The sequence below is a fragment of the Microtus ochrogaster genome, chromosome 24, assembly GCF_000317375.1.
Source record: "Microtus ochrogaster isolate Prairie Vole_2 chromosome 24, MicOch1.0, whole genome shotgun sequence".
NCBI lineage: Eukaryota > Metazoa > Chordata > Mammalia > Rodentia > Cricetidae > Microtus > Microtus ochrogaster.
Window position 1 is genome coordinate 18970241 of NC_022024.1, and position 26213 is coordinate 18996453.

The 26213-nt window shown below is 35.8% G+C and overlaps 1 protein-coding gene across 17 annotated transcripts in view; it reads right to left on the bottom strand.

Moving 5' to 3' along the window:
* Ppfia2 (PTPRF interacting protein alpha 2) overlaps positions 1-26213 on the bottom strand; it is a 341255-nt gene that overhangs the window by 200024 nt on the left and 115018 nt on the right. For 6 of the 17 annotated variants that reach the window (XM_013350365.2, XM_013350366.2, XM_013350364.2 and 3 more), the window contains exon 1: positions 15678-16170. The exons of 8 other annotated variants lie outside the window; for them this stretch is intronic. In XM_013350365.2, the coding sequence (XP_013205819.1) occupies positions 15678-15758 (81 nt within the window). In that variant the 5' untranslated portion in view covers positions 15759-16170. Of the gene's footprint in view, positions 1-15677; positions 16172-26213 lie in introns of those variants that run through there. 3 more of the 17 variants (XM_026784466.1, XM_026784465.1, XM_013350362.2) reach the window with 1 other exon arrangement.

Below are 26213 nucleotides of genomic sequence, written 5' to 3' on the forward strand. Positions count from 1 at the left end.
TTATTTCAATTAACAATCTGACTACAATTCAAGTTTTTCTTGTAAGGAAGGAAAATTCATATTCTACAAAAAGAAAATATTCAAATTTTAAAAATATTCAGTCACGGCTTCCATTCATCTTTGTGGATCCTTTTTTTTAGCCTGATTACTTCCAGCAGGAAGAATCATCTCTGAGACATAGTACTATGCAGCAGTATCACCAGTCAGTATCACCAGCTGTGTGGGGTTTCTACCAGGAAAAAGCTACTGCAGATGGCATGTACCATGAATTCTCATTTACTCTCTGTACAAACAGATTTAGATCCTGCAAATGTCACTGGAGCTCAAAAGAGGAAACATTCAATAACCTCACTCACAATATACGTGTTTATTGTGTGAAGTCAAATGCATGCAATGACAATTAATGAATACAAAGCGGCTAAAAAATTTGAAGGACAGGGACAGGTATATGAGAAGGTTTGGAGGGAGGGAAAGGAAGGTAAAACAGTGTAATTAAAATATAATCTCAAAAATAGACAGCATGAGAGGTAATTTTGGGAACAGAAGCTGATAGGAGTTAGGAAATGTAAAAGATACTGGAGTTCTAAAATCAAAGCCTTTGTAAGGGGAAAATGTTTTTGGTAATTTGAGGAGCAAAGATAAATTGGATAGGGAGAGATTTAAATTTTTCCTATGGAAGTTGAATTAAGGAAATTAAAATATATACAGGGGACGAAATAGGTTACCTTATGGAATACTAAATACAGTTGCTCTATCCACCTTAGCACTTGTATAATTTAGCTATGTTTCCACAACATATCTTTCCAAAGTGTTTTTTTTTTTCCAACCCTCTCTCATCAGGACTGTAGGTATTGGATACTGCAAGCAGTCAAGTGATTCTGCCTATAGACCTCTCATGAGCTAGCAGAGGTCAGCTTTGGGGGGAGGGGGTTCTAGCGAAGGTTTGGTTTATGGGTTGCATTTCCATGGTGCTTCATTCACTTGACCTGAAGTTGGTGCTGGCAATGCTTGGGAGTCTGGGTAATTCCCTAAGTGAGCACTGCCACAGTGCTGCCTGAGAATCTTGACAGTGTGGCCATCCGTTTAAGAGAAATACTAAGGAGACTAGGCAGAAGGTATAGCTGTGAAAGGCTCAGTCTACCACTCACATCTTATAAGATTCACACAGAATCAGTTCTAATTTACTGACAGGCTCTACACAAAGTCATAGACTTTAGGAGATAAATATCTCTAGTGAATTATCCAAGGGTAGTTACCATGTCAGTTATTTTAATATTATTATTGCATTACTGTCATCTACATGATGATCATGAGATAATTATTTTTAATACACAATTACTCTAGGGCTGAGGTGTAATTCAATGATAAAGTATTTTTAATATGTATGAAACCATCAGCTTGATCCTAAACACCACACACAAAAGGTTATTATTATATTGTTATAAGTGATAAATTCATATCATTTAAAATTTTAACTATATTTCTACACTTCTACATTTTTTGTGGGGGTAGTGAGATTGGGTCTCTTGAGTAGTTCTGGCTATCCCAGAATTTGTTCTGTAGATTAGGCTGCCCTCAAACACACAGAGATCTGCCTCCCTCTCCCTCCCGAGGGCTGAGATTAAAGGTGTGTGCCAACACGGTCTGGCTATTGTACAGTTGTTGATATTGTAAAACAAATAATGCTCAAAGCAAACAGTTTGCCCAAAATCACAGAGAAGGGACCAAATTAAATGAAATTATGATTTCAATATACACTTTTTTAATCAGACCATATAGTCACTTAACAAATACTTTTGCTCTAAGCGTACCTCAAGGATATCATTCAAAGCCAGAAGAGTAACTATTACATGTTTAACACAGCAAAATAAATAAATAAATAAATAAATAAATATGAAGCCGGGCAGTGGTGGCGCACGCTTTTAATCCCAGCACTCAGGAGGCAGAGGCAGGCAGATTTCTGTGAGTTCGAGGCCAGCATGGTCTACAAGAGCTAGTTCCAGGACAGCAACCAAAAAGCTACAGAGAAACCATGTCTTGAAAAATCAAAAAAATCAAAAAAAATATGAATAAACATAATCAAAGCAAGAGATGAAGACTTTTCTCAAGAGCAATCATTCAGGAATTCAGAGTACACTTGTATATACTAGGTTGAATATTTTTTAAAGTGTCATTTATTTTACCTCATAATAAGATCCCTAATTTTTCTACTCATTTAATTTAATTTCAAAATCAAGATACTGAGATAAGTTCCAAGTGACTGTTTTCCAAGTCAAGCCATGAACTAATGTTTCCTTCATGACTATTTTAAAATCTCAGTGTTCTCATGAGATTGTAGTGACTGTTACTAATTTTTTTAAATCAATTGTAAGCATCAAGGCAACAACCCAGTTCATTAGAGATGGTGGGTCAGGGTATTGGTGCATGGTGCAGAAGTAGCAGCCACAAGCCACACAACTCCTTTCTTCTCAGAAACAGTTGCTGTTTTCTTTGCCCCCTTGCTTGCTTTTTTTTTTTTTTTTTTTTGGATGTTCAGGAGATGGGAAACATAGAAAATATTTTGACACTAAGTTACATCTCCAGACCCACTTACTATGCTCTGGATTCCCAAAGTCTGTTGTAAGAGCTTGGGTAGTCTGCTTGCGGTGCTACCGATATTGGTAGTTAAGAGGCGCATCCTTGAGAGAGCATCGCTGGATACATGCCCTTGAAAGGGATGCTGAAACTGAATCCTTTTACTTATCACTTTTAATGCTCCTTGGGCACCATCATGTGAGTATCTTACTGTGTCACCTTTCCACCACGTTGGTTTGATGGTTCACAGGACCCAAAGCCATGAGGATGATAAACCATATGCCAAAACTTCGAAACTTTGAGCAAAATAAAATTTCCATTCTTTTTAGAGTATATATATTGTTCCAGGAAATGCAGAGCCAAACACATTTGTCGTTTTAATCATGTTAGAATTAGAAGTCGCAAGTCTAATAGGGAAATTGTCACACTTCTGGTAGGGGCTAATCTCGTGCACTTCTTCCATTTTGCACAGTTTCTGAGTGACAGATGCATCACTAATTAACAACAGATGAATATCAGTCTTGACATGGCAATCTATTCTCTCAATTTGGAAACATTTTGGCAAACATATGCTTTAAAGGAAGCACTACCTAAGGGTTCTAATTACTGAGGGCTGACCCCCCAATTTAACTAGTTTATTTTTTTTTGACTCCTCAAAATGCATATATTGATTAAAGTTAAAAATTGGCCCATGAGACACATTTCTAAATGACATCGTCACAACGAATCAAAGCATATTTTTCGGCATCAATGTAATTCTACATGAAGGGGGCTTGGTAGATAGTTAATCTTCTACTCATCTCTTATCTCTTGGCCTTCACACAGAGGGCACCCTTTATAGTTCTTTAAGCACTTGCTGTACTGTCCAACATTTCCATTTTGTATCATTTCTGCATATGTATCTTCACCTGATATGTATTCAAGAATTTCAATTCTGTGGTCCCTACACATTTTTGAGTCATCTCTGGAGGTGGCATTTGGTGGCCTGCATTTGTTGAGATGATTTTGCCCATGGGGGTTTGAGAATTCATATAACTCTTACAAGGATCCTTTTTTTCTTCCACTTATGAAATGTAAGAGATATAAAAAATTCACTTAGTAACATAAAAGTTACTTTATAAATTTTGTCTACAGTTAACAGCAATTAAATTTCAGAGGAATGAGACATTGTACTAAAATGTTTATATTTTAATATTAAAATTAAAACTGCCTGTTCATTTGGTTTCTAGTTGTGTGTCATGATTCAGTGATAATCACGTGCCTGTGGCCCCTCTTTACCTTAATGACTGCCCCTTGAGGTTGGGATTGTTGTAAACATCCCCATACTACAGATGAGAAAACTGAAGTCACAGAGAGAGATGGCCATCTTTCCAGCACACAGTGGAGACTGAGAAGAAGTTAGGTGTTGCAGAATGCAAACTAAATTATTTCACTTAATAAGGACCTGCTGCTATTGAACATATAATATGTCATAGAGTAAGAAATGATAAAATAAAACTAAAGCTGATTTGAAAACATGATAGTGCACAGGTACAATAGAAATGGAACATTCAAAATCGCAAGTGAAGGAGAGTTCACATGAGGCACATAGATTTTGATAGCATTTTGTGAATTCTAAATGAATTCTGAGAAAGGTACCCTCAGTCTCACCCTCCTATGAACTCTGGGAGCTGAAGCTATGACTGATGTGACAGGGCATGTTCGCTAGTGCAATAGTGGCAAGAACATCATAGAGTACACATCTTTCTCATTGAATTTAAGTCCTGGTCTACAATAAGAAACCCTATCTGACATCATTATTGGGCCAAAATCCCATAGATACATATAAGTCACTGGCACCAGTAGAGAATCTACTTCTACTGTGTTTTTATTAATATTATAATTTTAAAATAATCTGTTCTCATTTTACATAACAATTTCAGTTCCCACTCCCTCCCCTCCTTTTGCTTTCCCCCACATACCCCCTTTGAACTTCTCAGAGAGGGTAAAGCTTCCCATGGGGAAGCAACAAAGTCTGGCATAATATCTCTCTGAGGCAGGACCAAGGCTTTCCTCCTATGTCTAGGCTGAGCAAGGTATTCCTCCAAAGAGAACTGGCTTCAAAAAGCCAGTTCAAGCACTAAAGATAAGTCCTGGTCCCACTGTCAGTGGCTCCACAGACTGCCCCGGCCACACAACTGTCACCCACATTCAGAGGGCCTAGTTTGGTCCTATGTAGGTTCACCCATTGTCATTCCACTAGCGCCTATCAGGTGTATCTATTGGTATCCTCATCAAGGTCTTGATCCTTTTGCTCCTCCCTCTTCTTGACTAGACTCTGGGAGCTTGGTCCAGTGTTTGGTTGTGTGTCTCTGCATCTGTTTCCATCAGTTACTGGATAAAGGCTCTATAATGACAATTAACGCAGTCATCAATCTGATAACATGGGAAGGCCAGTTCAGTTACCCTCTCAACTATTGCTTAGGGTCTTATCTGGGATCATCCTTGTGGATTCTTGAGAATTTTTCTTAATGTGGTATATTTACACAATAGAATACTACTCAGTTGTTAAAAACAAACAAACAAACAAACAATGTCATCTTAAAATTTACAGGCAAATGGATCGAACTAGAAAAACCATCCTGAATAAAGTAACCCAGACCCAGAAAGACAAACATAGTATGTACTCACTACTTCTTTTGTTCTAATACATGGCTGTTTTGAAATGACTTATCATTATACACATATATCAATGTGTCTCTCAACTCCATCAGAGATCTTACTGGAGTAGATGGTGACTAACACAGGCTCACAGCTGTCTACAATGCAAAGAATAAAATACTGCAGAATTCTCAACTCTATATTCCAACCCCTCTTCCCAATGCTCAGGGTTCGTTCTGCAAAACTGGTGAAATGATCCAGAAGGGAAGGATGGCTACGAGGAGACAGTGTTTTCTGGATCCTACGTGGCAGCTTCATATAAGTTGGCAGCAAGCCCCAGTACCTGTCTGCAGCCAAGATAAGCCAAATGCCAGCATTGAGAGGGATGTGAGCATGGAGTTTTATCCGTTAGCTGATAAGCTGTTTGGAATAGATGCTTATGAGAGTGGAAGAGTCATGGACTCAAGTGGAAGTTCATGTACTTGAGAATTATATGAGCAGTTCAAATTAGACTTCATAGCCAGAATCAGTGTCAATAAGCATGGTCAGAATCATTGTGAACTCACCATTAAAACCCAAGTAACTCAGAACTGCTTATTTTTAAGTAAGGTGGATACTGTAGTTTTATTGTGAAATTTTTTCTCCCATAGGCACTCTTGATTGAACACTTTAGGGTCCAGCTGGCAGGATTTTTGAGATGATTTTGGCTCCTTTGGGAGGTGCAGACTTGCTGAATGAAGGGAGCTGCTGCTGGACAAGTCTAGGGATTTTTTTGTACATCAGCTCCTACTTCTGATTCACTTCCTTCTTCCTGTGACCATCCTGTCTTTTTCTCATTTCCTGTCTGCTGCCCATGTCTTCCTTACAAGGATAAACTGCATCCCCATGAAAATAGACCTTCTTACCATTAGAATGCTTTTGCCAGCATGTTGGGGATGCTAAAGCAAACACAGTCATTTCCATTTCTAGCATACCAGATTATTTCAGGGAACAGCTTGTCCATCAAACCTTCTAGTGAAAAGAGAATCAGACCAACATCCGTGACCATCTTAAGTGACAGATTGCATTGAGCGTGTAAACATATGCATGATCAAACATGAGAATAAAGGACAATATGAAGGAGCCATATCATGTGTTGCAGCTGAAGAAGAAAAAGACAGAAAACATCTAGAGAAAGCCCCAAAAAGGGAATCACTAACACAACTTCTTAGATTGGTATCTAGACCAGCCAGACAGTGTGAGTCAAATCCATGGTTCAAAATATTTTCTACTTATTTGTTTGAGGTATTTTGAAATCAATTGATGAATAAAAATCCAATATCCATAATGAATAAAAATTTAACATTCTAAAATAAAAAATTGTAGTTAACTCATTCTTTTGCATTATGCCACACTGCTTCAGTTTGACCTAATATGTGCTAGATTATTTATTCCTTAAGATACAAAACAAATGGAAAGCAAATTCTTAGTATTTCCTCAATAAGCACGCAAGTAGGAAAATATTTAAATAACACTGCATCATTGTTAAAATGTGATTCTTTGTACATGGTATGCTATCCAAATACCGTATTAAGCAACCCTAGATCTCTGTGAGTTCGAGACCAGCCTGGTCTACAAGAGCTAGTTCCAGGACAGGTTCCAAAGCCACAGAGAAACCCTATCTCGAAAAAAAAATGATTAGCTAGAACACATCAAAGATAATAAATTTATGACATTTTATTTATGAAGGTTTTTCTTTTAAATTTTCCAAAAATGTGATAAATGAGATAAATGAAAGCATGAGATGGAAGGAAACAATAAGTTTGACATGTGTCACTCTGGGTGGTTGAATGAGAAGAGCACATGTGTGTGACTATCTAGTCTGCAGTTGGTAGAACTATTTGGGAAAGATAAGAAGGCATTTTTGTTGTTGTTGTTGTTGGAGAAAGAGCGACACTGGGGTGGGTTTTGAGGTTTCAAAGGACTTGCATCATTTCCAATGTCTCTCTCTGTTTTTTAGCTTCTCTTATTTTATTATTTTTCTTTAGATACTTGCGTTTTCTCTCTAAGGAGAGACTGAAGGGTGTGGATCCAGATGGGAGGAGAAGCAGGGAGGAACTGAGAAGAATAGGGAGAAGAAAAGGAGACCATACTTTATGAAAAAAATCTATATTCAATGAAATTGTTTTTTAAAAGGAGAGTGAGAGGCACTAGCAGAGAACATTCTGTTGAATGATGAGTTTTGAGGCTAAATTTCCTGATTTGTAATATGATGGCATTATATAGTCTATGCTTTTATGACCATTTAGGGTAATTTCAGGAAAACACATAGCAATTTTTTGTTTCATCATCAGTTATTATGAAATTAGAATTACTAATGGATTTTTTTTTGTAAAAATATGTCTGTAGTGGTAGTGTTTTTGTCAATAAATATTCTGTAATCTTGTATGCGCTATTTTTAATCTAATAAAGTGCCCATTTAAATATTGTGATTAATGGGAGGGGTGTGAGCTCTCACCTACTGCTCAAGTGCAAATTCTGTGTGCCTGATGTCATGTTTCCAGCCATGGCGGTCATGAACTCATCCTCCAAGCCTCTAAGCTTTAATAAGCTTTTTCTTCTATAAGTTGTCTTGATCATGGAATCTTATCACAACACAATAAAGTAATTAAGAGTCACTGTTCATAATGATGTCATCCAAAGTCTTGCTATGACACTATTTTTTTTCACAGAAATCAGCCAAATTATATGGTTGCTTTCTATGAATCTTGTTTCCTTCAGTAACATAATTAAAGTCGCAAATATCCACTCTAAGAATTAGCTAATGTTCATTGCTTCTTAGTGACATTATCTAGTTTACCACTTCATTTTACCAACTGCTGCCTTATGATGAAATTTAAATTATGAATTAAGATGTTTTTAAGCACTAATAACATTGTCACTTTACACTCATTAATATGAACTTTCTCGGTTTTTTCCATATTGTGTTCTTCTAATCTGTAAATATTTTAAAGTTCTCCATTAATTTTACAAATTGCATTTTTAATGTAAAACTGTACAACAAGGCAAAATAATAATGAGAATACAAGAGACCACAGAATGAATTTTAAAAAACTAATTTTAAAAAGGCCATAAATGTAAAAGAAAGCGAGAAGGGGGTACATTGAAAGGATGTAAGGAGGAAGAGAGGGGGGCATTATGTAATCATATTGTAATTTCTAAAATAAAGGAAAAAATTCAAAAGAATATATTAGTAAATAATATCTAAGAATGCTTTCAAAATGCCCTTAGTATTAATTTCAGAAAAACAAATAATTTATAAACAAAAGAGTTCATGGAATTAAAGATCTTAGAAAATAAATACAATACATTTTAATAAGCCAACACATCTTTTGTATTAAGTACTTTATATTATGCTAGTGCCCATTTAGCATTTCTTTTATAGAAAGAAGAAAACACGATTGTGAAGTATAGTATGTTTATAATTTAAAAAAGATCCCATCCATTAAAACAGGGTGAGGGTAATCTTACAGATTTTGCTGCTGTTGTCCCTCTCACTTACTCTCTTGTTTCTACCTCTGTTTTCCACTAAAATCTCTTCTTCTCATAATCTTCTAATTTCATTATGTATGTATGTTAAATATATGCATATATAAACAAAAATGTTACATATGAATGACAAGAGATGAATTATTTTTCTGAGTCTGGGTAATATCACATGAATGTTTTGTATGATTATACACAGCTTCATCCACTTTATAAAACAATGCTATAATTACATTCTTCAAAAATAAGATAGTTTTAATTGCAAGTAAATATTTTATAAATTTTCCTATAGAATTTCAAGATTTTATTTGTTCCATTGAATCATGAAGACCTCATGACTAAGCAGTGTAGTTTCCTGAAATTTAATAAGTGCACTCTAAGAACACTTCCCTTGCTAATATCCATACATACTTATTGCTGTGACCCCCTTATATAGCACTTGACTCATTTCCAAAGACATGACCTTACATGTGATTCTATTTAAATTTGGACAAATCTTCTTTATATATAATACTCTGAAGATACATAAGGGAAAGCATGGAACATACTGGGAATGTTTACCATGAAAAAATAAAAAAAGTTTATAAAGTATTTGGAAAATGAATTGTGTATCTTAATCAATAACTACACAATGGTAATTTACATGTATCAAAGTTAAAGTCTTTTATACTTGTGTACTTAACAGAACAATATACTACCAAGACTTCAGAGTTAGAAAAAAACAAAACATGTTTTACTAAACATTACTATGCTCTTTTTTTAAACTGGGAATTCAGTCAGGTATTTTGTGTGATTAATGAAGAGAAGACTCATTCATTCATTTACTCAAAGAGTAGAAGCATCCTCTCTAGACATGCCTTGGTCTATGCTTCAGTAAACAAATATAAAGTTATATAATAGTGAAGACGTGAAGAAAAAACAAAATAAGGCAGGCACTGTAACATTAGTATACTCATGGTATAAAAGGAAGAGAAGGAAGAGTTCTGGTGAAAGGCTGATGACAGCCTTGGCAGATTTTTGTCTTAGAAGGATCATACTAAAGTGAACAAAAAACCTAAATGTGGTATAGAATGGTATTAGTACTTGGACGTAAATATCAAGTGGAAGATTAGAAGAAGAGGACCAGCAAGATGACTTTGTAAGGAAAAACATACACTTGTCGCCAAGTCCCACTCTGATCCCACACACACACTGGACAATGTGAGAACCAAAGCCTGCAAGTCAACTTCTGACCTGGTCACACATGTGGAAGCACACACAGACTATTCACACACACACACACACACACACACACACACACACACACACACACACACAAATCAATAAACATAATTAAAAACTGAAAATAATAACAAGAGCTTATAGTTTGAATCAGAGTCAGAGATAAAATTCTTGAATGCAGTGAGGACAATGTACATTTCATTATGTGTCTGAGAAAAAACACACAGTTATATATGCTCAAGTTCTTCAGAATTCAGGGGAGCACATAACCTGAGACACAGCATGATATTCAAGAAGTTGGGGTGGAAGAATAAGGAGAAACATGAAAACAAACAAGTATAGAGCCTCCAAGAGGGACAGTCTGCCTACCTGTTCTAAGGGTCCCATTCATTCAACCCAATGACGTCTCCAGAGTGAGAGCTCTGAAGGTAATTGAGACTTCAAGACTACTCATTTTACCTCTTCCAGATTTCAAATGCAAATCTCATCTCTTAAATATGAAAATACAGTTCAACCAATTTTAAATACTCTATCTTGATGAAGGATGCTCTCTACACTTATCTTTGGGAATAGTGTAGGATTTTAGAATGAAGTTAGAAATGACAGTGTTTTAGGAAAGTAGCAATTGTAGGATTTCCTCTTAGGGTCCATGACCTAACCAGCCACGAGAAGTTGGCTAGGCTTATGGTAGAACGCACTGATTCACTCCTATTGAGTAATAATTAGACACCTGTGGGTTACCCCAAAGTATAAGTGCTACCGTTATACTGTTGGGACTATCTTGGTGTGGTCACTGTTGTGGTTTGTGGGCTTTACAGCTCGGTGTGGCTACTGGTTGCTTTTATCCCTTTGAAACTTGCTTTCTACTTGCAGGTACTATGAGAGCTAGTTTCCAAAAGGGCAAGTTTTTAGTAAGTCCTTGGTCAGTTTCTCCACATTCTGTGCCCTCACTGTGATAGCTTTAATAATAGGGTCTTATCTTTAACTCCTATTAGGCAACCAAATTCAAGTACCCCTCACCTGTCGTCAAAGAAATTTCTTTATATAACAGGGGGAGATTATGAAAATCCACAAACTGCTCTAAATCCGGAGACCAACTGACTGTGGGGTGCCCAATCCCAAGGGATGCTTCTATAAGACCACTATTACTCTGAGGGCTTAGTGGAAGCAGAGAAAGAAGAGACTGAATGACAGACAGTGAGAACTACAAGACCATGGTGCCTGCTGCTCCACAATTCTTTCTGGACATGACAAGAAAGATGCACCCATGAAATCCTAGGAATATAATTTCTCAAACAAGACCATAATAATGATAATACAAATTGTCCTGTGGATGTGGCAACTTTCTAAAGGCTCTGCTACTGAATGAAAGGTGGAAGCAATCAGTGGCTGTGGGGAGAGAGAAAATTTGTCTTTTCCAGGGCTAATTCTCTAATATATTATACAATCCAAAGTGGTCAGCCATAAACACTTATACATATATTCAACATTAAATGGAGTCAGCAGGCTGTATTTATACATACACATATATGTACATACATATATATATATATACACACACACATATATATGTACATACACACACACACACACACACACATACATGCATGCCTGCATACAGATGAATGGTAACAACAATAATTAAAGCATAAGCTGCCATGAATTTGAGATGAAGTTCAAAGGTAACACAGGAGAGTTAGAGGGCAGAGAGGGAGAGTTGGAAATATAAGAGTCATGACTAAAGTTTGCAAAAATAAAAAAATTAAATTAAAAATGACTCTAGATTAAACTTAAGAAAAAGCTCAGTAAAGAATGATAAAGAGGGGCTGGAGAGATGGCTCAGAGGTTAAGAGCATTGCCGGCTCTTCCAAAGGTCCTGAGTTCAATTCCCAGCAACCACATGGTGGCTCACAACCATCTGCAATGGGGTCTGATGCCCTCTCTGGCCAGTGGGCATACACACAGACAGAATATTGTATACATAATAAATAAATATTTTAAAAAAAGAATGATAAAGAATATAAAGGAAACTGTCCAAATTGTACTGGCTAACTGCAATATAATTACAAGTACATTTTAATAAGATAGAAGATTTTCTTTGATCATTCATGTAACTATTACATATTTAAATAATCTGTGTTGATCTTGTATAGAAAGACTTAGTATCAAACACATTTTCGTGTATGTAAATGAACTATCCTGACCTATTTTCCCTACTAACATATAGTCATGCTTCATTACCTCCCTAAGTATTCAAATGCACGAATTATTGCTTCTTTAACAAATCATCACTGCTTACTAAGCGGAGATATTGTTGACATCCATGTGTTAGAAGCAAGTTAATAAAATGGCCCCCCAGATGACACAAAAGCAGACTAGCTTCTTCAGCCGTGGTATGAACAGGAGACGTGATCCAAGGAAGCACATTTAACAAAGTGTGGAGGAATTCATAAAAGCTTTATGGAAAATGACAGCCTTTGAGACGAGTTTTTAAGAAAACATCTTTCCAATGTGCAAAGGCAAGAAGAAGACAAGGAAGCACAAGACATGCAATTTTCTGGTAAGGAGAGCTGTGATCTAAGTGACAAAGGCCATTTGAGGACAGCAAGGAAGACGGACCTCATCCCCTAAGAAGGGATATGTGAATTCATTTAGCCACAGACATGAGAGATTACTCTTTCCACACTGAGAGGGATGTGAATTGTTCTGGCTGTTCTTGTGTATTAGCAGAAAGACACTCCCACACGGGCTTGACACACAGTCAGAAATGAAAGACACAAATCATTTCTCTGCAGGAGAAATGAGTAAAGCCCATCTCCTGAGGTTAAATTCTTTTGATATGGGAAGTCTGTGACAAATTTTATTGTGTTTTTTACAATAGCACACTGTTTTTATTTGCAATAAACTATTACAAAGAACCTTGATAAATAAAATATAGGAATGCAGAAGAAAGAACAGTTACTGGTTGAAAGTTGTTAAAGTCAAAAAATGGGGATATTCATATTGGACACAAGTATTTTGGAATGAATAACCTATTTTGTGCCAAGCCCATCTAGAAGTTTTAAGAGTACATAGATGTAATTTACAAAGAGTAAATTACAGAGTTGGAAGGGACATAATAAAATTATGCTAAAACATTGTTTGTGTGTGTGTAAACGCAAAATTAGAAAAATTAAGTGGGTTTTCATATGTATATCTAAAGAAAGTATATATATATATAACTTTTATTAAAACATATTTTCACTTATGTACATTTGAATATCATAAAGTATTTTACAATGGTGTGTATAAATATAATAATACCACTCTGGTTACATTTGTTTTTTAACTTTGGACCTTCTGGGGGCAATACAAGAAACTACACTAACTACACTCTAAGACTTCAATTTTGACTTAATAAATAAAATTTACAAACTGTGTGTTGGCATCCTACAAGTTCCAAAACCTCTGAACAGAAAAATGTAGATAGTTGTATATTCATAGTAACACAAGTGAGAATTCACACCTAAAAAAAATAATTTAAATTGTGTTAGCAATTTCGCACAAAATGTGTTTTCATGGATATGCATAAAAGCACGAATACATTTTACTAAATTAAAATGCAATGAAAATAAAATCTTGATCCTAGAATGTAGTTACACTTCTCATTGGTCACTCTTTTACCCTTGAAATTATTTAATAAAAATATTTTAAATGGTACTCAAAATTTGATAACATAAACTTCCAAAAATAATCAGAATGGTTTTGATTCTTAATGAAGAGATGAGACTAAACTTCTATGTTATTCTGGCTGGAGTGTACAAATGTCCCTGCATTTGTTACTTTGTGGTGGCATAATTTTAAGTACGTCATCTCTGAAATCCCAATTCCTTGCAGAATGTTCCTCTCTGAAGCATAAGGCACACTTCAATAATACCTAAATTTTGAGAGTTTAACTAATCTTTTCACATGATACTTTTTTACATATGGTGGGTTTTTTTTTTACAGAATTTTATTTGATTTCAATTTTTACACTCCTCAGACCAAAGGAAAGATAATGTCTTAAATAGAGGTTGTCACACAAGTAAAAATAAAGATTCAATTCTTCCCTTTGAAACTAAAAATAAAGGTTCACTATGAAACCTTTATCTCATGCTTTAAGAATTATTTTATCTACCACAAAAGTCCTAAATCACAGCCGAAAGAGAAGCATCCAAACTTAACACATTTCCTGTTACTGCAAACTTCTAGACCAGATAACATTTTAAGCGATTGGAAAATGTCGGAAAAGTGAATTTGTATTTGGCCTCATTTATGCTTTATCTGAATATGAAGGTTTATACCTGCCTATGATATCACATCAACGAAACATTTCCTCTGCGTTTTCAGAGAAAATCACCCGCTGAGGAAGGTGTCAGCGAGATCTCTACTGAAGGAATTCTAAGTAGCCTGTGTCAGGACTGAGCTTGTGAGACTCACTGACCCTTCAACCCTGAGACACAGAGGTAGAATTCCGAATGTCAGAAGTCGCCTCCACAGTCAGCTTCAGGTTATTGTAAAGAGCGTTTATAGCTCTGTGCACAGAGAAGAGGGAGTAATGCTTCTGCACACAGCCTCAGGGCAGTGGCATTTTGAACACCCACCACAGTAAACAGATCATTAATAAGGAAAGAATCTATTCGAGAACAACACAGACACACGCTGTCAGTAGACTTCAGAGCAAAACAGGAGAGGTGACACGATTCAAAAAGAGGTAGAAAGGGAAGAGGAGGGAGCAATTCTATTACTGATTACAGTCTGCAAGAGCAGGAAACTTCTAGAAATCTAGTGTTCATTTATACAGAGGTCCTCTCTAACATCCCAATGAGCCTTACTAGATTTTCCCTGGATGTCTTTGTATTGACTCCAGAACAAAAAACAATAATTAAATAGAAGTCTTTTATAGTTTCATCATGTGAGCCACGCCATGAGAAGAGACTCATTGTCTCGGTGACTATAACACAGAATTATAAAGTCGACCTTCATACTGAAAGATACACCTTTGAGCCTTAAAATGAAGCAAGATCTTATTTGGCTTAGAGTTAAGCATTTTCTACACTGAGAACTGATTTATTCCTAGGCAACTGAGGCATATTTGGCAGGCAACACCTTTGTGATTCCTATAAATCATTGTGACTCTTTGATAACAGAAAATCTCTCCTAATTAGTTTCTACTTTACCCCCAAATTGAAAAGCATAGTAAACATGGCACTTAAGCCTCCCGTAAGAGTGACTGCTTTTTGCATCACCCATAACAAAATTAGATAACAGGCATTATCTAAGGCTATGTTTATAAAAGATAGCATTCTTTTTTTAGCCGAGGACTTAGGTTTTAAAGTTCCATTAATGTCTTTAAATTTTACTCTGTGATACACAAGGAACAGAACTGCCCAGCATTCTTCCATAAAATCATTGCAGCCATAAAAACACAGGCACAACGCATCTCCACAACTTTCAGTGACAGTACTTAAAAATCCCCAAGAAATACAGCATTCACTATTATTCAGCTTGAATTCACAAAGCTGTCTCCCCCTTTCCACATTTAAAAACAGGTTAAGGTGCGTGCAGGTTATCCACTCAATAGATAGAACCACTTCGTACTTCCCCACGTTCCACTCTACCTTTCAGTATTTCTCTTTATTTAAAGTTTGACTATGTATTAACTTTCTAAGTAGTGAAACCATTTAAAGCACACTTACTTGGAAAGTGTAAAACCGGGTCCCATTAGGAAGGTGCACTTTAGGAGAGCCAGAAACAGTGTTCATATCCGAGAAAATCATTTCTGGTCACGGAGACAATATAATCCACAAGGAGTTACAGAAGCCGAGTCGAGAGCTTAGTGTGCAGATAAATCCGTGCATGCATTGAGGGAGACTACCCGGTAAAAAGCAATCTGCCCCATCCTTCTTGGATACACAGGAATAGCTTTCGAAAGCTTTCTTCCACGTTTGAAATCTAAGCTGAAAGGGTATCAGCTACCGACCTTTCTTGCAGCTAAGTTCTTTAGAACGTAGAGTGTTTCAAAAAAAAAAAAAAATTAAAAACACAGAGGGAAAGAAGGAAGAATCAACGATAAACGGAGCTTGTGCAGAATCTGGCAGTGCCGTGGACTTGCCCATCTGTTCCCGGTGATAATCACCTCCCTCCACCACAGTCTAGCAGAGTGATTATGCTAAATATCCTGGTTAACCAATAACACACAGTTTCATTTCAGGGAGGCATGCACAGTGCTATTCAGAGGACCTCTCCTGACGAACACGGAGCTTGACTCACTCGGTGCTGAAAGCTGCGTTTAGTAACTGAAGACTGTGTTTGTAGCACTCTTGCTATTTTATAATCCTCAGTCTCCCTGGTACTCCTAGTTTATTCAGCGGTGTTCGGGTTTTTTTTTGTTTTTGTTTTTTTTTTTTTTTTGTTTTTGTTTTTGTCTTTTTAGAGCCTTTATAACGTGAGAATTCTTTCATATAGATCAAAGTATGATACAACCAGCTACGACGCAGGGAAGCAACAGATAAAATCCTTTCAATCTCTGTAATGCTAGGAATATTCACCAAGAAAATTCAAATGCTTTCTCTTTCCTGAACTATAAAAAATTACAGAAGTAATATGTTTATTATCCAGTCGTTTATACCTTAGTTAAACCATATAATATTGATAATGCTTAAAATGTCCCACATTTCTTTTAATTAAGCTTATTTCTTATATGAAGCAGTTGGCAAAGGTATTTGTATAAATAGACTTCTTAATGAAAGATTCAAAAGTGTTTGTAAGCCCTGACATTATTTGTTAAACGTGTTTATTGTTCTACATCTGTAACCAATTATTTAGTCCATATAAAAGATCAGATCTGGGTGACTTGCCAACTTCTTGAGGTAAAAATAAATGTTCCATTTACACGTGGTTCAAAGGTGGAGATGTCAGGGATAAAACGGAATGAGGCAAGAGTCTGTCTGAGCAAAAATATCTAAGTTCAAATGGTTATATACCATCAAGGACTAGGAACCACCTACGTTGAAGACATAGGGAATAAAAGACAGTGTAGGATCATAAACTACTACCACCGGGTACACACTTAATAGAAATACTGGATTGGGAGGTTGAGGCAGGAGGGTGTCCATGAATACCAGGTTATCCTGGTATAAATTAAGACCCTTACTATAAAAATAAAAATAAAACCAAGAAAGGCATCTTTTTATAATTTACTTACACTCTCAACACTGGGGAAAGCAATTTTGAGAAGTGGAGTTGTTTTTTTTCTCTAGGATGAAAGAGTATTCATGTTATGTTGAAAGGAATTCATAAGAGGTTTGCCAGGACTGAGAGGATCACTCAAATGTTGGGGAGCACAGTAACAAGCTAGTAATTCCAGAGGCAGATGGTAGAAAGGATCTCCAGAGCAAGCTAGTCAGAGGACTAACCATATTAGTGTGCTCTAGGTTGTATTGCCTCAATGACAATGATTGCCAATATCAACCTCAGGCCTCCATATGCAGGGACAAATGCACATGCATGTGCACACAAACACACACACACATATACACACACACACTATACACATAGAAACGTTTGCACATACATACCATGTGTGAAAATATGGGAAGAAAGATCTACCTAGTCTGTACCATTTTTAATAATTTGTTTATATTTATATATTCTTCTATTTCTTTTCTCCTTCACAATGTTATCTCTCTCTTTTTCTGTTTACAGTATCTTAGCATAAGTAAAATTTTAAATATTTTATCTCATATCAATAACTTGCTAACTGTTCTGTATTATTGCAGGTAATAATTTTCAATAATTATTTAAGTATTCATCGTATCCTGTGGTTGTTGTTCAGTTAATAGTTTCCCTATTCTTTTTAATCCCTGATGGGATTCTCTCAAATGGGTTTAATGTTCAAATGTGATTGTATAGGCTTAATGTTGTGATGGTCAAGCTACATGTAAAGATGTGAATTCTTTATTCTCTGAGACTCCATGTACACAAGGTACTTCCCAAACAGTCACTTTGTGCTTGACAATCCCCACTCTCCGACACACAAAATGTGATCTGAACTCACTTCTCAAACACAAACCTGAAACTTCTTGGAAATTTCAGTTTCATGGGAAAAAAAATGTTCACCAACTAGAGCATTACACAATATGTCTTTACATTACACCACTACATTCCACCAGCATTACACAGTATGTCTTTACATTACACAGTATACATAGTCTCATACAATTCACATATTTGATATATTCTCGTGTATATGCTAAATTTGAAGCATCAGTAAGCTATTTTACTACAACTATGAATTTCTGAAGACTCTCAGTCAATAAAAAGCCTTTCCTTATTCATATTTGTTTCATAGGGAGGGAATAAAATAGGTTATATTTTTTCTTTTCAAAGAGACAGAAGGAAGACCCAATAATGATGCACACACTTTGTACACTTTGGTGCCTTCTTCTAAACATAACAGGAGTCAACGTATACAATCCTTCCTCGATGTCCTTTTCTATACAGATAGTAATGTTATTTTTAATTGAAAATAAATACATCCCAGAGACAGTTTCCCTTCCCCCAACTCCTCTCGGCTCCCCTCAATATCCCTTCTCCACCAGTCCTCTCGCCCTCCATTTCCTCTTCAGAAAAAAGTAGGACTCCAAGTGACAACAACTAAACACATCAAAAAAAAAAAAAAAAAGATACAGCAGGACAATGCAAAAGCCCTCATAGAGAGGCTGAAAAGAGTCAGACACACGCCGGCTGTTAGGAGTACCACAAAACACCAAGCTAACAATCATAACATAGGCAGACGACCTGGTCTAGATAGTCCCCGGCCGGCTCATTAATTATCATATCAGTCTCCGTGAGCCCATATGATCCCTGCTTCATTAATTCAGTGGCTGATATTCTCCTGGTGGCCACCATCCTTTCTAACTCCTACCATCTTCTCTCCTACTAGGTTCCCTGATCTCCAAGGTGAGGGACACAACAGAGACCTCCAATTTAAAGTCTCTCTCTTCATAATGTTAATAAAATTACCTTGTTATTCTGAAACTGATTTGGAAATAAATCATTTTTGTTCTCTGCCTGATAGGAACATGGAAGGTGGTGTTCTGGTCTAGATATTGTCAAGCACGTGTAACTTGCTACAGTCACAGACGTTGTCAAGGCCAAGGTTTCGCCTCCCATCATCATATAAGTCAGGAGCATTGTAGAAATTAGATCATTGGTCAGAGACAGTCTTGTTCACTGAGAAATGCATCTACTTTGCTTGTACACAGCATAAGGCAAACAATGAGAAGGAAATTTAATCCACCACGTTTATACAGTTTTCTCAGTGATCATCTTTGAGGCAGACCTAAAAAGCCATGATAGTCCTGGGAAAAAGAGCCTTGAGAAGTCTCAGCTCTGCTCTGAGTTCTGGGTCAGACACTCTGTCTAATGATGTGGTTTTCAAACTAGTCAGTTTATGCTCTTCTATCAATAATGTTTTAAAAAACTAGGTGCGACTTGTTCATCATTTAAAATAATGTGCACTAAGGTTTACGTTAACAATGGATGTATTCATTTTTAGAAGTCCATCTGTTGCGATATTCTAAAATTAAATTCAGCAGAGGAAATAAAAACATCACTTCAGTTTAATTGGCATAATCTACTTTTTAGAAGGCAAACAAAAGACAAAAGCTTTTAAAACTTGAAGTCTTTCCATTTTTTTTTACTCTATTCCCTTTCAATTCCCTACTCATTCGTGTTGTGTTCACCAGAGATTCATGAGTAGAGTTCACTTCTCAAGCACAAACCAATAGACAATTGGTTTTTAAAAAATACATTATGGTACTACTCAAAAATTCAAGCACGCAATACTATGAGTGTTGGCTTTCATTAATTCACAAAGAAAATGGTTGAATTTTGATATTTTTAGTGATAAAATAGTTCTGTTATATGGCAGAGTATAGATTTGTTAGTGAAAATAATATAATTAGTGTCTGAATAATGATCATATACGTAATTTATAACTGAGCTAAAAATTAACTTTGAATTATTATACTAAAAGCTACATATTAAAAAAAAGTACCACTGATAAGCTTGACTGGGACTTTCCTGCTCATGGTAAATACAAGATTATGTCTATGTTTGAAGACCTTTTCAATCACTTAGAAAGAGAACACACTTGTAAATACGTTCTTGAAGAAAATTGCATAAGTCTTAAAGAATTTTTCATGTGAGAAAATTCATATAAGATGGATGGTTGGAACTGACTTCATAAAGGCAAATGATGTGAAAACATGAGAAGGAGTGAATTACTCTCACTGAGATCTTTAGTTCACTGTGTGGTGGTGACTCATAGCCTTAACCCAGTACTTGGGAAGCAGGGACAGGCAGATATCTGAGTTCGAGGCCAACCTGGTTTACAAAGCAAGTGTCAGAACAGCCAGGAATACGCAAAGAAACCCTGTCATGAACACCCCCCCAATTTAGACCTCCATATTATATTAATATTATAAGTGTATCTTTCTCAAGGAAAAAGTTATGATTCTAACCTAATAGAAGACTATGAAATATTATATCTTCCTCACCCTCTATTTCTTTTCTCCTGGAATCATACATTCACTTGTACATAAATTAATGGCAAATAACCAAGTGTCTCCAGCAATTGGTATTGTTCCCAGACTCAGAAGAATTATTGCAAAATATTGACTATGATCCTTAAAGAACTTTATATTTCACAGGTCCAATAGCGACTAATAATAGACAGTTAAGCAACCAAAGAGTGCAGTGCAGTGTGGCAAGTATTAATTGCTGATATAACCTAAGGGATTCTAAGTGATTTGGCCCAAACAGTACCTTTGAAGAAGGCTACATCAGAGTGGCCCCAGCAAAAGCAGATAACGGCAGCTTCCCAAAGGATCAACAATCAGAGACATTGATGACATGGTGTAACTAAGAAATATAGCTGGCAGTATTTTAAGGTTATATAAGAAGTACCTGAATTAGTTATATTTTTGTGCACAAATTCCCAAGTGAGATTGGGAAAAACTTTAATTGGATCAATACTTTATTTCTCTTCAACCAAGGAGAATCAGACAATCCTTGTTTGATAAGAAATATGAATTTAGTGTTTTATGTTCATAGTTTCATGAGTATATTTGGACATCATTACTCAGCTTGAGAAATAAATTTCCAAGGTTATTTGAGAATACTAAAAGTTTAATATGTCTGCTTGCTTTCAGTTTATCATATGATGATTAGGGCATTAACTTGAACATAATAAAACATATATCACAGATACTGAGAAGATATTTCAATGGGTAGGAGCTCTTGTTCTGCAAACACTAGAGACCTGTTCATATGTATGAATATATGCATATACCTGCACACTCGTGTGCACGAACCATGCATACATTTAGTAAATGGGTACCATGACACACAGAAAGAACATGCTATGTGTAAAATAACTGGTAAGGTGTTTATAGTAACAATGCTTTTATATAAGAGTAAAATAAAGGATACATTACAATTGCTATAGACAGACAATTGCAAAACACATTCTGAAATGTACAAGGAGAAGAAAAAGAGAAACTTAAGGTTTCGCATAAATCAAATTTTAAAAAAGGAAATATTTAAAACTTGATAGGTAAAACCTTGAATTTCAACACTGTTTTTAATTGACTCCCAGAAGTCATCTACCATGTCATTCTGCTTCTGAGAACAGTCCATAACCTTCTAACACACATTACAGGCTTTCACCTAGAGTAATCCTAAAATGCTTCATGAGTTGTCGTTATATAGCTTTTGATATCAAGTTTCAGCTTGAAGGTGGTAAAGATAATTTTGTAATAAGTCAATGCTTCTCTATCTAAGGGTTGTATCCCCTTTGAGGGACAAAAGACCCTTTCACAGGGGTCACCTAAGACCACTGGAAAACACAGATCTTTACCTTAAGATTCACAATAGTAGAAAAATGACATTTATGAAGTAGTGACAAGATTAATTTTATGGATGGAGGTCATCACAATGTGGGGAACTGTATTAAAAAAGTGTAGCATTAGGAAAGCTGAGTACCACTCCTCTAACTAGTAGCGAGAGGTTGGAGAGATAGATAAGCAGTTAAAAGTGTGTGCTGCTCAATGATGAGGTCCAGAATTCAGCTCCCAGCATCCACATTGGGTAGTTTACTAACCTTTAGCTCCAGCTCCATTGCCCAGCCTCTTTTGGCCTCTGCATGTACCACATATGTGAATATACACAAACATACATGAATTAAACAAACATTTTAAAATGTGGTTGTCAGACATATTTTGCTTCATGTAAGTGATTTGCTCTTATTTCATTCATTTATGCACATGGATAAGAAGCTCAGAAGTTTGCTATGGTGATGAGGGGCTTTTAAATTTAAACAACATATTATACAGACTGTTCATTTTCTGTTAGTTTGTGATAAACTCTGAGTTGAAAAGAGGACATAGTAAAAGAAGAATGTGAAGCAAGAAAACCAGAGAGAGACGGGGGAGGAAAGATAAGATAGGCATATCGCTATAATTTACACTATATCGCTATAGGATAACAAATAATCTTGTCAGTAAGCATTCAGTTTTAAGTCGTACCAGATGGAGTGAAGTTGGGGTCCAGATGGACACTGCTTATGAGCTATTCCATGTGGACTATGATAGCTCAGCAAGTTATTGCTAGCTAAGTAGTCAGTCTCCTTTGCCTCTGAGATAGTTATCCATTTCCAGGTCTAACAGTATATATCCTTTTGCTCGAATAGCAATTGTAAAATAAGCAAAAATGTTGACCTTATAACAAGACTAACAGTCCTGAATATTCTTCTTTTGATTATCTACTAGCCAAAAATCACATTGCCTGCATTCTGTATGAAGGACTCATTCATTAACTAATTTCTCTACCAAATAATTATTGAGGTGCTATGAAATACTTAACAGTTATAGTTAAAATAGAAGTGAATGAAGAATAAGGACATAAGCTCTTCATTATATAACATAAGAATTAGATATGTCACTAGCATGCATGTTCATGGATTGGAGGGACCCAAGAATTAGACACTTCTGTTACATAGAAATGTCCTTCCAATTTCATTGTGTTTTCTTTATAATCCATTGTTATCTCAAGATTTGTAATCAAGGAAAAAATAAATATTATAGTATACTGAGACAACTTGATCTTCCTAGTGAGACAAAAATAGTGCAAGTGGTATGATAAGGCCTGCTCAATGGCTTATGAATCAAACTTAAAATACTATACATTAAACACACACTCACATACACACATATGTATACACCATGCGCTTTTTTCTACAGTATAGCTTATTTATTTATTCTCATATTTTGAGTGGAATCAGTTACTCATATGATAGACAAGCATTGTACCACTACTGACGTGTGTGTGTGTGTGTGTGTGTGTGTGTGTGTGTGTGTGTGTGTGTGTATCCCTACACTGATTTTGCTTTTGAACTGTTTCCAGGTTGGCTTGGACTCACTGCTGTAGCTCAAGAAGAACTTATATTTGAAATCATCCTTCCCCAACTTCTCAGTTGTTAGATTCTAGGTTTTTACAATAAGCATTGCCTTTGATGGAAAATTTCTGACACTTTAAAAATAATTGAGCATTTTTGACCAAAAAAAACCCTCACTTCTTCACTGGGTAAATTAATGCATCCACATCACTCACTGAATATGTGCACCACACTGTTGGCGGAAATTACTATATTGGAGTACAATACCCAGTCTATCACTTAATGTGGAGCTTTTTATAACTGTAAATATTGTTTCTAGCTAAAATTTGAAACATAATAAGGTACCACAGTGTTGAAAAGTTATATTCCATGGAATTCTGAGTGTCACTAAAGAGAAACATTCTATCTATGGCTTAGAGTTGTCATGCAATAAGCATGTGGGAAAGGTTGGAAAATCTTCCTTTGTCTATTTTCTTACTCTTTTTGTTGATTATATTAAAAATGAATTCTCTTATTTGATTCATTCAATATTCCTCATGATCAAAACATATTTACCTTAAGATTCTTATAGCCATTAGATATTAGACCAGACATTTAAATTTTGGGTAAATATATTCTTTGGTACAAAATAGGCAAGATTTGGTGAATTAATGAAGACAAGAATAATTAAATTAGATATAGAGTAAATATCAGTTCTTATTATAATTAAAGAATGCTTTAGTGCAAAATTTCTTTAAGGTATTTAATAGTTTGTGCTATGTATAAAGAGACAACCATTTGCTAATCTACGTGCATCAGCTTCTCTACCTGTGTATTAATACAAGTTCATTTCTCTGTAGAACCACAAAGCATTGGGCGAAATGTCTCACTGAATAGGAGAAATGGATGTTTTATCAAGTGTAGAGATTCTTGGCTTCTATACATGGAAACACTTGATTTGTGCCATCTCATAAGAAAGAGATGTAAGTGATGAGAGAAAGAAAACAGTCACCAGATCCATAGAAAGGGCTTTGCATCACGTTGTGATTGGTATGAAATAATAAATCTTTGTTCATAAAAACAGCCATTGAAGTAGATAAACATTATGTTCAGCATCTTATTTATAAGAAGGATCAGAATAATATAATGCAAGGACAATCTCAGCACCACTGTGAACTAAACTAATGCCACCCTTGTGCCATTTTCTTTATTAATTTTCAGGATCTCAATGGGCACAGTTGCCATGGTAGCAAGTACATTATTTCCTGTTTAATTTTACTTTTCCCAAGAATTTTGTTCAGAAGATAAAGCCAGTCACTACCGTGTTCTATTGCAGATGAAGAATAATGACAATAAATCAATAGCTGCACTTATCAAAGGACATTGTATGCCATTGTGTTGACCTCAAAGAAATCCTCGTGGAGAAATGTTTATTCCTTTATAGTGTATATGAAAAGTTGTTTGATTGCAATCATGCAACTTGTTTAATATCACATAGATGAAATGTTGTAAAGCTTCCTCCGTTAAAACCCAGTGTAGTTGATTTCAAAGTATCCTGTACATTAAAATAATTTCTTGGCAGTCCTTTTCTGAGAAAAAAAATTTGATTTGGTTTGTAACATGGGAAAAATTCATAAGTTCCTGATTAATGAATGCATATCATATATAAAATAATTACTAAATGTCATTGTATCTGATTAAATACTTATTTTTATTTTATGGAATTATTCAAACTTTCCTAACTCATTAGATGCGGATTTCTATGAAAGAAAACAAGAATCAGAGACTTTTGTCCTTAAGAGATTCACATTTTCAGACTATGCTGTGGAAGGATAAAATAAAATTGCGTTCATAGGAGACAAAGATTGCTTTGGGAGAACAGGTGTCAAATCTGAGTGCTCTGCTTTCTGAATGTTGTATTAGAGATTACGAGTTGTCAGAAAGTAACAATGTCACAGAGGTAGATGAAAATACAAGTTTGAAACTGTGATTGAAAACACATGTATGGAAGTGGATACTCATAGAAGAGTCATTCTAAAGGAGAAGAAATGAAGAATAAAGCAGCAATTAATGGTATGGAAGAAGACAAAGAGATGGATGTGTACTCAAAGCCCTGTCAATTCAAAAGATAGTGGTACAGAGTATCAAATGCTCCCAGAGGGCAGATTATATGGGGATTGAGAATTAGCAATAGACTATTGAAATGTACAAGTTACTCTGGAGAAGCAACATAGAGAAAATAAACCTGATTTACACTAATATAATAGTAAATAGGGAGAACAAAGTAGAAGCAATATTTATAAAGCCTTTATATATGTGTATATATACCTGTGCAAATGAGAGCCTATGTGTGTGTGAAGTTGCATGTGCCCATCTGTGTGCCTGATGAAAACACAACATACCATGCTTGATCAGTCTCCACATTATTTGTTGAGGCAAGGTGGCAAGGTGTCTCACTATGCACAGAGCTTGTCAATTTGGCTAGTTTAGCTGTTCAGCTCTGGGGATCCTTATATTCTCTGAAAGGTACTGGGATACCTGTGGCCATTCTGCACTCTCAGAATTTCCATGGGTCCTAGGGATCCAAACTCAGTTCCCCACACATTCAAGGCAAATGCATTAACTCGTGGGTTAAGTTCCCAGTCACATGAAACCTTTCTTTAGCACAGGATAATGATAAAGGATGCAAAGAAGCACATGTCTAGAGTAAGATCATTGAGGTGGTGAGAGAAAGAACTGCAGGTGGAGATACTAGCTTGAGAGAGGAGATAAAAACTCTTTTGGGTAATAGATG